The 13,019-nt window shown below is 47.3% G+C and overlaps 2 protein-coding genes across 2 annotated transcripts in view; one reads left to right on the forward strand and one right to left on the reverse strand.

Annotated features, from left to right (window-relative positions):
* FAIM2 (Fas apoptotic inhibitory molecule 2) overlaps positions 1-4,245 on the forward strand; it is a 35,330-nt gene extending 31,085 nt beyond the window's left edge. Inside the window, exon 12 of the mRNA XM_043885131.1 lies at positions 664-4,245. Within this exon, the coding sequence (XP_043741066.1) occupies positions 664-813 (150 nt within the window). The 3' untranslated portion in view covers positions 814-4,245. The remainder of the gene's footprint in view (positions 1-663) is intronic.
* The window catches only part of LOC122682197 (tubulin alpha-1C chain-like), a 1,110,822-nt gene that overhangs the window by 578,726 nt on the left and 519,077 nt on the right, over positions 1-13,019 (reverse strand). The gene's annotated exons all lie outside the window — the stretch shown is intronic.

Below are 13,019 nucleotides of genomic sequence, written 5' to 3' on the forward strand. Positions count from 1 at the left end.
AGGAGGGGGCTCTGGAGTCAGCCTGCTTGGGTTCAGATCCTGGCTTTGTCACTTCCCAGCTATGTAACCTTGGTTATGTACTGAACATCTCTGGGCCTTGGTTTCCTCTCGGAAAGGTAGAATCCCACTGGATACTGATGTTATTAGGATGAAGTAGGTAATGTCTGTAAAGCACCAAACAAGCGCCTGTTCCCTGCTCACTGTTACACGGAGCATTTATTCATCCTCTAAGAGTAGGGCCCTGAGGAGAATGGCAAGAAGACTATGCTTCAACTTGAAGGTCCCCTCCTCCAGGAAGCCTTCCTTGACACCTGACACACTCACATAGGTCAGGTTCCTGTTATCAGTCCCTGGTGGCACTTTGGGTTTCTCTTTGGTTACTCATCATACTAACAATTACTTACCCACTAGACTCTGAGCTCTGTGAAGTTGGGGATCTTGTCTGTCTCGTTCTTTGCCACATCGGTGCCTGGCACATTGTAGGTGCTCAGTAAATAGGTGTCAAATTAGGGATGGAAGGTGCTGGGAAATTTCACAGGAGGATCACTGGGCAGCCAGGGTGCAGGTAATAACAATATCGGCGGTGGGCCTGGGTGGGTCAGTGGTCAGTGTCACAGCGAGCAGACCTTCTGACCTCTCTCTCTCTCTCCCTCTTTCCCTCAGTTCCTGGCATTTGACACCCAGTTGCTGATGGGTAGCCGACGCCACTCGCTGAGCCCCGAAGAGTATATTTTTGGAGCCCTCAACATTTACCTAGACATCATCTATATCTTCACCTTCTTCCTGCAGCTTTTTGGCACCAACCGGGAATGAGGAGCCCTTCCCACCCCCTCCTTTCTTCAGAGAATGCCCCCTTGCTGGTCCTCGGACCCTCCCTATGCTCCTGCAAGCCGAGATATAAAGCTAGCTGCCAGCCCAGCCTTCGGCCAACCCGCTCACTGTCCTCAGCCCCACCCTCTGCAGCTTGTCCCCATGCCGCCAGGGGCCCTGTGGAACCCGGTCATACTGTCCCCTGTGCCGCCCCTTCCCCCAGTTCTCTCTCCCAAACTGGGACCATCGAGGCTGGAGGCCTCTCTGGTTTGAGGACCCAAGGGATGCTTGGGAGAAGCCCAGCAGGATTTCAGATGTGGGAAAGAGGCCCCAGGAAGCTCAGCTGAAGCCTGCCACCCCACCGTGATTCCTCCTAGGGCCACCCACAGTATGGGACCCTGGGGCACACTGTCCTGTGCCCAGCCCCTGCCTCTTCTCCATCCTTCCAGTTTAGGCTCTGACATTCTGTAAGGAAGTGGTGGGGAGGACAACTGGGAGACAAGATGTGGGTGCTCCGCAGAGAGGCAGGGGTCCTGGGTAAACCGTATGGCTGTCCCAGGCTGCCCAGCCTCTCTCAGCTCTGGGACCAGGGGCTTGTTTTAGGCACTTGAGCCCTGGGGCAGAAGAGAGGGGCAGGAGGCCAGTACCATCTGTGCTTGCCTTGGTCTACCCTCCTGGGTCACAACACAGCACTGCTAGGGCAAGAGGTGGGTGTAAGAGAACCCTGCTCCTAAGTGGAGACCTGTCCTGAGATTCCAAGGGAGCAAGCAGCCAACCAACTGGGCTCTGCAGCATCGCTGACCCTCCCAGACCTGCATCCTCCTGGGAGATGTGGCAGGACTGAGACCGACGTCCTCTCACTGCCTTCTCTTAAATCCCCAGCCTGCTCTCACAGGCCTGAGGCTGAGTAAGGGCTTGGGCGCTGGAAGACTGGGTGTTCTGGGAAAAGGAGACTTATTCTAGCTGCTGAGCCGGCGGCACCCCCGACCCCGGAGGATATTGGGCCCTTCCTCCAGCCCTTCCCCAAGGCCTTTCTGCCCATCTTACTTCCAAAACCTCCCTCATCCACTGCCCGTTGCTGGCTTGTCCCCAGCTGGGCCTCATGAGGCTTCCACTGGCAGTGCCCATGTCCCTACTCCTAGCTTCTCTGACCCCTCAGTTCAGAGGTCCAGACCATTCCACTCCTATCTCCTCATCTCTCCAATTTGGAAACCATCCAGCCGATGTTAACAACCAGGGCAAGTCCCTCCGGCTGGTCCCATGTGATGGGATCGGGTCTCCTTATCAGCCTCCAGGCAGCTGAGATCTCAGGCAGAGTGTGTGCGTCAGCCACCAGCCCCCTTCAGGTCTGCTGGAGAGTGGACCAGGGGGCCACGCCTGGGGGAAGTGTGCAAGCTGCCTTGGCTAGTGGCTAACTCAGCCAGTGGAAAGTTACTGGGTGGAGTCAGGGAGGTTCAGAGTGGATACCTGGACCCTTCCTTGACCGCTCCCTCCAGGGTTGCCTCTTTCCCCACATGCCAGTGGCTCTCTTTGCCCCTGGGGAGGGTAACTAAGTATGTTATCTATGTATTCCCAACCCCTCCCTCTCCATCCTTCCTATCTCCAACTTGTAAGAAATATTGTAGAAGCATTTGAAGTTTTGTTCCATCTTGGATGTGAGGAGAGAGGGAATCAAGAATGGATGGTGGTGGTGGTGGTATGTGAAACAGAGATAACTGAGAGCATGGGTGGGATGCTCCCTGTGTGCTGTCTAAATAAACCCGTTACAGCGATCCTGCAAAGGAAGTATTCTGCACATGCCCATGGCACAGAGGAGAGCTGCGGTGATAGAGAGGCTTGATCCAAGATCCTACAGCCAACAGGCTGGATGGCGGCTAGAATGAGACTGAGTGGTCAGGCCCTGAGAGCTCGGGGGAGTTTGTGGTCCTGAGTACCACCCCTGGCCTTCCATCTCCCCGCTCCCCGGCTCCTACCACTGGATTTTGTACTCTATCGTTTCCAATTCTAGACACAAGCTGGGAAGAAGGATTCTGGTGCCTCATTGCCTAGGGGCTCATGGTATTAAGCAAGTGATTCTTGCTAACTATGATTCAGTTTTTCTATCAGCAAAATGGAAGACCGTGGCCAGAATGCCATAGGGAGAGGCACCAGAACACTTATTTGCACTGACTTTTTTTTATCATCTCTCCTCTGAGGGCCCCTTGATTCCTCTTCTGATTTCTAGTTCTAGAGGGGTTATCTCCACCACCCCTTGCCCTGTAATTTTCAGCTTGGGCCTTGGTCATACTTCTCAGAATCCACTGATCCAAGCCTTCCTCTTCAGAGGACAGTTCATGAAGACACTGGGGTGAGAAGCTCTTCTGAGACTGAACTCTGAAAGCATGGGGAGGGGGAGGCAAGCACTCCACTCAGCCATAAGCGACATTGAGGGGGCCATTAAGGGCCCCCTCAAAGCAGAGTATGTTGCAGAGGCCCCTGTTCTGGGTCCTGAGAGGGTGACCTGCTGAGCTGGTGACAGAGCCAGGACTGAGGTCCCTCTGTTCCACCTGCACTGAAGCACGAGGAGCCTGGTGACACCTGAATGGATCTTGGAAGGAGGAAGGGCGGGGACCAGGAATGCAGGATTACGAGAAACAGAGAAACCGAAGCTGGGCAGGTGCCACAAGCTGCCGAGGAGAAGGGGAACCTGTTGGCCCCTCACATTTTTGGCAAGGGTGGGGCTGGGCCTGGGGAGGGACAGGTTGATTTGATAAAGCTGGAGGCAGCCAGGAACCTGACCATCTGTGAGGTGGGTGGGAGATCTCTCACTAAGGGGGAGACAAACCAAAGGATCCTCTCCTGGGGATTGTAGATGAGGCGGGGCTAGGGAGGTACACGCAAGTCCCTGGCCTCCATCACCAATCCCCAGGCTCAGGTGTGGCTCCTGTATCACCTGAGGAAGCCCCAGGAATCGTGGTTCTCCCAGCCTCAGCTTTACCTGCCAGGGGAGTCAGGATGACCCAGACTCTTATTCCAAGAGGCTCCACCTCTCCCTCCCTGACCCACCTGGGATTGCACACAAGCACTTTGCTGTCCCCCTGTGGCTGCCTGAGGAAAAGCAGACGGAGCCTGGGGTTTGCAGGCAGGATCTGGCCATTGGCCTTCATTCCCCGCTCTTCTCAGATCACCCCAGACCACTCTCCTGCTGTTCCCTTTAGTCCAATCACTGTCTCAGCTCAGACACTGTTTTACCTGTCTGCTGGAAAACACCCCTGTGCCCCCCAGCCCCAGAGCTTTCTCTCGGATGTCTGAGGGCAGAGAACACTCCCAGACACAAGTCTTTCAGGCCTCAGCTCCTTCAAGTTTCCCGGGGTCCGCGCTGTTTCCTTCCCTGGCCTCACCTTCCTGGTCTGTGTCTGACAGGAGATAAGAATAAAAGTAACAGTGATACAGAAACGCCTCCTTTCTTGCCTTTTGCTTGTCACCTCAGATGGCTCTGGCTTGGGGAGTGTGTGTGCATGTATGTGTGTGTAAGGTTTAACTCAGATTCAGCGGGAGAGATTCACACCAGAGCTGATGCCCGCAGCGTAGCTAAGTGAGAGTGAAATCTCCACGGTCCACATTGGCCCCTGTGTCGATACATAATAGACCCTGAGTGGAGGCTCTTTGATCCTCGCACCTGTCAGCTCTGCGAGAGGCTCCTCCCGACAGGGGGCCTTCCACAAAAGCCTGTTCCTTTGTGTGCAGTTCTGTTAGAAAATTCTTCCTTATTGTGACCCAAAATCTGTTTCCCTAGAAGCCTATGTAGTAAGAGTTGCCTTTCCTATGAAACCTTTCTCCCTACTCCCTGCAGGTGCCCTGGCTGCTCCTTCCTCAGAGCCCCTCTGCCCTGTACCACTCTAGGTGCATTTTAACCACCCCTTCTGTCTCCTCCTATAAAATCTGAGATGCATGAAGGCGTGAACCAGGTCTTGTTCACCCTTGAATTCATACATCTTACGGCAAATGGTGTCAATAAATAGCTTTCAAATAAATGAAGGAAGGAATGAACGAAGCCCTTCCAGCCCTTCTATTTTACCTAACAGGAAACTGAAGAGCAGAGGTTGTTAGTGACTTGTCCAATTTATACACGAGTGAGTGATTGGAGGTGGTTTTACAGGACACGTGGGGTGATGATGACATTACCAAATTCCTTTGTGGAACTTGGGGCTACAGGTGGCATATGGGAGGGACACATCGCACTGGAGCAAAGGGAGAAGACTTTATCTCACCTCTGACAAGTTTTTGGTATCGATTCAACTGGAGCAGGGCAAGGAGCAGGGCAATAGTTAGGGGACTCTGAAGGAAGAATAACATTTATTAAGCATCTACTGCATACAAAGCACTTCCACAGCTGGCAGGAGATAGGAGAAATATCCACTGGTGCTGCAGGAGAGAAAATATACCCAACAGCTCCAGACCATTTAGCTGAGAGTCCCAGATAAGTGTGCCTTAAAGCAGCCCCAGCAGGAAAGCAAATGCTGAGGAGATATGGAGCAGTGGAAAAAGGAGGCCTGAATTGGGGCTGGAAGTGAATGAAGGCTGAGAGGCCTGGACTGGCAAAAACAGACGAACGACAGGGACTTCCCTGCCATCCAGTGTCCAGGTGACTAAGACTCTGTGCTCCCGATGCAGGGAGCCTGGGTTCAATCCCTGGTTGGGGAATGAGATCCCACATGCTGCAACTAAGAGTTTGCATGCCTCAAGGAAGATCAAAGATCCTGTGTGCTACAACTAAGACCTGCGGCAGACAAATAAATATTTTTAAAAACCAGAAGGATGCAGCCCAAGTTGGCAACACTGGGCTCCCTTACCACCTCCTGCCTCCAACCAGCCCTTCAGTCTCACTGTATCTATTTACCCATTCTATCTTCATTAGTTGCTGATATTATTCAGTCGTTCAGTTGTGTCTGACTCTTTGTGACCCCATGAATCGCAGCACGCTAGGCTTCCCTGTCCATCACCAACTCCCAGAGCTTGCTCAAACTCATGACCATCAAGTCGGTGATGCCATCCAACCATCTCATCCTCTGTTGCCCCCTTCTTTTCTTCCCTTCAATCTTTCCCAGCATCAGGGTCTTCTCCACTGAGTCAGTTCTTCGCATCAGGTGGCCAAAGTACTGGAGTTTCAGTTTCAGCATCAGTCCTTCCAATGAATATTCGGGGCTGATTTCCTTTATGATTGACTAGTTTGATCTTCTTGCAGTCCAAGGGACTCTCAAGAGTCTTCTCCAACACCACAGTTCAAAAGCATCAATTCTTCAGTGCTCAGCCTTCTTTATGGTCCAACTCTCACATCCATATATGTTGCTAGGGCTGCCATAACAAATTACTGCAAACTGGATGGCTTAAAACAACAGAACTAAGTTATTCTCTCACATTGCGGAGGCTTGAAGCCTGAAATCCAGATATTGGGAGGGTTGGTTCCTTGTGGACACTCTGAGGGAGAATTCACTCCGTGTCTCTCTCCCAGCATCTGGTGATTGCAGACAATCTTTGGTGTTCCTCGGCTGGTGGCTGCCCTCCAGTCTTTGCCTCTGTCTTCATCTGGCCTTTTCCTCTGTGTCTCTGAGTCTCAAATTTCTCTCTTTTCCCTTATAAGGATACTTGTCATCGGATTTAGGGCCCACCTTAAATCTAGGAAGTTCTCAGTTCACATACCGTTGAAGCCTAGATTGAAGGATTTTGAGCATTCCCTTGCTAGCATGTGAAATGAGCCAATAGTACAGTAGTTTGAACATTCCTCGGTGTTGTCCTTCCTGGGATTGGAATGAAAACTGGCCTTTTCCAGCCCTGTGGCCACTGCAAAGTCTGTTGAGTCAAAGCTATGTTGTTTTTTCCAGTGGTCATGTACAGATATGAGAGTTGGACCCTAAAGAAGGCTGAGTGCCAAAGAATTGATGCTTTTGAATTGTGGTGCTGGAGAAGACTCCTGAGAGTCTCTTGGACAGCAAGGAAATGAAACCAGTCAATCCTAAAGGATATCAACCCTGAATATCCATTGGAAGGATTGATGCTGAAGCTGAAGCTCCAATACTTTGGCCACCTGATGCAAAGAGCTGACTCATCGGATAAGATCCTGATGCTGGGAAAAACTGAGGGCAGGAGGAAAAGGGGATGACAGAGGATGAGATGGTTGGATGGCTTATCGACTCAATGGAGGTGAATTCGAGCAAACTCCAGCAGATAGCGAAGGACTGGGAAGCCTGGCATGCCACAGTCCTTTGGGTCACAAAGAGTTGGGCATAACTTAGTGACTGAATAACAACAGGTAACTGGAACAGAATCTGGTCCCTGGAAGTGAGACACTGCTGTCAAAAAACTTCAAAAGCACAGCATTGGTTTGGGGACCAGGTGGTAGAAGATTCCGACAAGTCTCAATGAGACTGTTAAGGAAACTTGAAGGACCACCAGGAGACTGCATATAAAGGTTCAAAGGAAAATATAATTGAAACCCAGAGGAATACAGACCCTTTTTATGTCAAAACTTTTTAATGTGAAAACTAGAAAAAATACCTAATGAACTGATGGATCTGGCTAAGACTATTTCCAGGCAGAATGCTGAAATGTCAGTTGGCTTGTTTTGGCTTCGAATCATAAGAAACAGATAGTGAGAGAAGAGCTAAAGAAGGAATTATTCTGCTAAACAAAATTTGGAGGAGATATAAAAACCTTGGGACAGTCTATCCAGCCAGCAAAGAATACTTTATTAAAGACCTCAGGACAAAGATTAAATCCAGGGTACTGTCAGGAAAACATGATCTCCTAGCAAAGATGAAGCCAAAGGTGTGACTGTAAAACACTTTAAGACCTTAGAATATTGTAAGCTGGTGCCTCATAGAATCTTTCCAAAAGACAGAAGCACTCTTAAGAATCTCGAAGGCATTTGTTGCAAACCCACTCTGTTGGGACTTCCTTGGAGGTCCAGTGGTTAAAATTTCATGCTTGCTATGCTCGGGGCATATTTTTCAATCCCTGGTCAGGGAACTAAGATTCCACATGCTGCCTGGCAGCCAGGGAGCAGGGTAGGGGGAGGACCCACTCTGCTAAACAATAGGGCCTCTAAGGATCTTAAATGGGCTTCCCAGGTGGCACAGTGGTAAATAATGCGCCTGCCAACGCAGGAGACAAAAGAGATGAAGAGATGCCGGTTAGACCCCTGGGTTGGGAGGATCCCCTGGAGAAGGAAATGGCAATCCACTGCACTATTCGTGCCTGGAAAATCCCTTGGGCAGAAGAGCCTAGTTGGTTGCAGTCCACAGGGTTGCAAAAAGTTGGGCATGACAAAGTGATTGAGCATGGAAGGATCTTAAAAATATTATCCCTCAGAGCCTCACTGGAGGCCCAAGATAGAGAGAGATGGCCTTGTCTTAAAGAGACTTATGAGTGTGACTCTTGTCACCTATTGGTCCGATCCTCAATAAGTCATGGAAAAACCACAGTTTTTGAGACGGCTGTATTTGTAGTAGCACCACCACTTCAATTGCCAAGGGACAGAAACAGTACAAAATGGAGAAGACTTTGAACTCCTGAACAGGAAGCAAGCTGAGAAAACAATTCCGAGGCAATATACTTTCTATGGAAAAGAAAGTGACTCAGAGGCAAAACCAAGAAGCCAGACTGAGGGTGCAGTGAAGAGCCACAGAGAATCATTGCCAGAGGGATATATTGGGCCCTAGTCAAGGAATGGGCAACATGTGCCCAGATGGAGTTCATAAACAGCATCTTCTGTATACCTCTCATTTCCCCGCTTTTGAACCAGAGCAACTACTGTGGTTGTCCTATCCCTGTTCCCCTATTGTATGCTGTGGTGGTGGGTGGGGAATGAGGGGTGGGAGATGTCTCTCTCTTTCTGAAGTCTGCAGATTGAGAGCAGTCTTACCCTGGGACCAAACCTGAAGAACCTGAAGTGCACATAGACTTGGTTTAGATGTGATTCTGGACCTCAAGCTTGCTGTAATGGGATAAGACTTCAGGGTCTTGGGAAATGTTGGGTATATTTTGTATGAAGCTTGAGGATAGACTGGAGCAGTTTATGTTCTTTGGCCAACAGAATTGATAAAAAAAATATTTCCGTATGAGTTCCAAGAGCTCTCTAGCCCAGGAATTCTAGCAGAAGTCCTGACTGACTCTAATTGGTCGTCCTTGGTTCAGAAGTTCTCTGCTGGACCAATCATTGTGGCGCTAGGGTGGAATGCTCTGACAGAGTGGACCTAGGTCATATCTTTATCCTTGGAGCCACCTTCATTGATGGGAATCAGAGAGCTAAGGGATATCTCCCCAAAGGAAAATCAGCGTATGGTTCCCAGGAGAAAGTCAAATGCTAAGTAGGCAGAAAGAACAAGTGTCCACCAGCAGAGGAAAGAGACCTTGTCCTCAAGGGACTCAGCAGAGTAGTGTGGCAATGTCAGGGAAGTAACTAATGTATGAAGTGCCCTTCTATTATAGTTATATGTGGTTGTTGTTTAGTCGCTGTCTTTGCAACCCCATGGACTACAGCACGCCAGGCCTCCCTGTCCCTCACCATCTCCTGGAGCTTGCCCAAGTTCATGTCCATCGAGTTGGTAGTGCTATCCAACCATCCCATCCTCTGTCACCCTCTTCTCTTTCTGCCTTCAATCTTTCCCAGCATCAGGGTCTTTTCTAGTGAGTCGCCTCTTCACATCAGGTGGCCAAAGTGTTGGAGTTTCAGCTTCAGCATCAGTCCTTCCAGTGAATATTCAGAGTTGATTTCCTTTAAGATTGGTTTGATTTCCTTGCTGTCCAAGGGAATCTCAAGAGTCTTCTGTAGCACCACAATATATAGTTATATAGGGAGCTAGAAAAGGCTTCTCAGAGACCTTTGAACTTACAGAATGATAACACTTTAGTCAAGAAGACAAGCGAGAAGAGGTTATTTCAGACTAAGGGAATGACTGAAACAAAGGCCTGGTGGCGTGGAATGTTACAATGTGTAGAGGACTGCAATTATCCGGTATAACTAGAACACAGGTGATTGGAAGAGAATAGAAAGAAAGGATGCTAAAACTTGGAGAGGAATTGGGATATGAGGGACCCAGCAACACTCTGCCAAGGAGATGGACCTAGATTCTGTAGACAGTAAGAACACTGTAGACAATTAAGTAGATTAATGACAAGATTAGATCTGTGTTTGGGAAACAAGTCTGGAAGAGAATTTGGCCATCTTTATCAAGTGACTTTTAAAATTGTATGCCTTGTGTCCCAGGAATCATATTTTTAGCTATTTATCCTAAGAAAACAACTGGACAAATGCCAAAAGGATAAAAAGATGTCCATTGGGATATTGTTCCCAACTGAGTGAAAATTTGGAAACATGTTAAACAATAAGAGACTAACAAGTTGTGATACACTTGTTCTATGAACTACTAAGCAGTCATTAAGAATGATAATATGGGTAAATATTTACACAAAATCACAATATTGCATAACATTAAATGAAAAAGAATATTGAAAAATATTATGTAGAGTATAATCCCCATTTTTATTTTTTAAAATATACTTTATAGCTTTTCCTTATGGTAAACTGCCCACAAATAAATATAGATGGAATGAGATAATCAGAAAATTTACATTTAATAACAAAGTAATAAGTGATTCAGTGATAGACTTGGGCTCCAAAATCACTGCAGATGGTGACTGCAGTCATGAAATTAAAAGATGCTTGCTCCTTGGAAGAAAAGCTATGATCAATCTAGACAGCATATTAAAAAGCAGAGACGATGCTCACTTCAGCAGCACATATACTAAAAAGCAGAGACATTCTTTGCCAACAAAGGTCCATCTAGTCAGAGCTATGGTTTTTCCAGTAGTCATGTGTGGATGTGAGAGCTGGACATAAAGAAAGCTGAGGGCAGAAGAACTGATGCTTTTGAACTGTGGTTTTGGAGAAGACTCTTGAGATCCTTTGGATTGCAAGGAGATCAAACCAGTCAATCTTAAAGGAAATCAGTCCTGAATATTCATTGGAAGGACTGATGCTGAAGCTGAAGTTCCAGCACTTTGGCCACCTGATGCAAAGAACTTACTCATTGGAAAAGACCCTGATGCTGGGGAAAGATTGAAGGCAGGAGAAGGGGACGACAGAGGATGAGATGGTTGGAGGGCATCACTGACTTGATGCACATGAGTTTGAGTAAACTCCGGGAGTTGGTGATGGACAGGGAGGCCTGGCGTGCTGCAGTCCATGGGGTCACAATGAGACAGACACGACTGAGCAACTGAATTGAACTGAATAATTGATTCAGGAAAGAATCATCAAATGAAAATGCTAAACTTTTAGGTGAAAGTTTCATTAGGACAGAATATTTACATAGTTTCAACTGATCTCCACACAAATTACTTCCCTCTTTTTTTTTAAGACTTTTTGAGGTAACAGTTTATAACATTATAAACCATAAGCTTCACATGTATATATAAGTTTCACATGTACACCCCCACATTTTTGCTTCTGTATACCATACAGCATGCTCACTACCAAAAATTTAGTTTCCATGCATCACCATACAGTTAATCCTCTTTATCCAATTTGCCCCCACTATTACCCCTTCCCCTCTAGTAACTACTATTTTTTTCTCTACAAGTTTATTTTTGTTTGGTTTGCTCATTTATTTTGCTTGATTTGGTTTTTATATTACACATATGAATGAAATCATGTGGTAGATCTCTTTTTTCATCTGATTTGTTTCACTCAGCATAACACACTCCAGGTTCATCCATGTTGTCACAATCGGCACGATTTCATCCTTTTTATGGCTGAGTACTATTCCATTGTGTCATTTTCTTTATCCATTCATCCACTGATGGGCACTTAGGTTCCATATCTTGGCTACTGTAGATAATGCTGTGATGAACATAAGAGTGCGTATATCTTTTCAAATTAGCATTTTCATATTCTTTGGATAAATACCCAGAACTGGGATTTCTAGATCATTTCTAGTTTTAATATTTTGAAAATATACTGAGTTCAGTATATTTGGCTGCACCAATTTACATTCCCACCAACACTGCACAAGGGCTTCCCTTTCTCCTCCTTGCCAACACTTAGGTCTTGCCTTGTTATTTATTCTAACAAGCATGAAGTAATATCTCATTGTGGTTTTGATTTGCATGTCCCTAATAGTGGGCTGCCCTCTATGAGGTCACACAGAGTCAGACACGACTGAAGCGACTTAGCAGCAGCAGCAGCAATAGTTAGTGATAATGAACATCTCTTCACATGTCGATTGGTCATCTGTATGTCTTCTTTGAAGCACAAGCTGGAATCAAGTTTGCCGAGGGAAATATCAATAACCTCAGATATGCAGATGACACCACCCTTATGGCAGAAAGTGAAGAGGAACTAAAAAGCCTCTTGATGAAAGTGAAAGAGAAGAGTGAAAAAGTTGGCTTAAAGCTCAACATTCAGAAAACTAAGATCATGTCATCTGGTCCCATCACTTCATGGGAACTAGATGGGGAAACAGTGGAAACAGTGTCAGACTTTATTTTTTTTTGGCTCCAAAATCACTGCAGGTGGTGACTGCAGCCATGAAATTAAAAGACATTTACTCCTTGGAAGGAAAGTTATGACCAACCTGGACAGCATATTCAAAAGCAGAGACATTACTTTGCCAACAAAGGTCCATCTAGTCAAGGCTATGGTTTTTCCAGTGGTCATGTACGGATGTGAGAGTTGGACGGTGAAGAGAGCTGAGCGCCGAAGAATTGATGCTTTTGAACTGTGGTGTTGGAGAAGACTCTTGAGAGTCCCTTGGACTGCAAGAAGATCAAACTTGTCAATCATAAAGGAAATCAGCCCCGAATATTCATTGGAAGGACTGATGCTGAAGCTGAAGCTCCAATACTTTGGCCACTTCATGCGAAAAGTTGACTCACTGGAAAAAGACCCTGATGCTGGGAGGGATTGGGGGCAGGAGGAGAAGGGGAAGACAGAGGATGAGATGGTTGGATGGCATCACCAACTCAATGGACATGAGTTTGAGTAGACTCCAGGAGTTGGTGATGGACAGGGAGGCCTGGCGTGCTGCGATTCATGGGGTCACAAAGAGTCGGACACAACTGAGCGACTGAATTGAACTGAACTGATGTCTTCTTTGGGAAAATGTCTATTTAGCTCCTCTGCCCATTCTTTAATCAGGTCATTTGGTTTTTTGTTGCTGAGTTGTATGAAT

Source organism: Cervus elaphus, chromosome 3 (assembly GCF_910594005.1).
Source record: "Cervus elaphus chromosome 3, mCerEla1.1, whole genome shotgun sequence".
NCBI classification, from domain to species: domain Eukaryota; kingdom Metazoa; phylum Chordata; class Mammalia; order Artiodactyla; family Cervidae; genus Cervus; species Cervus elaphus.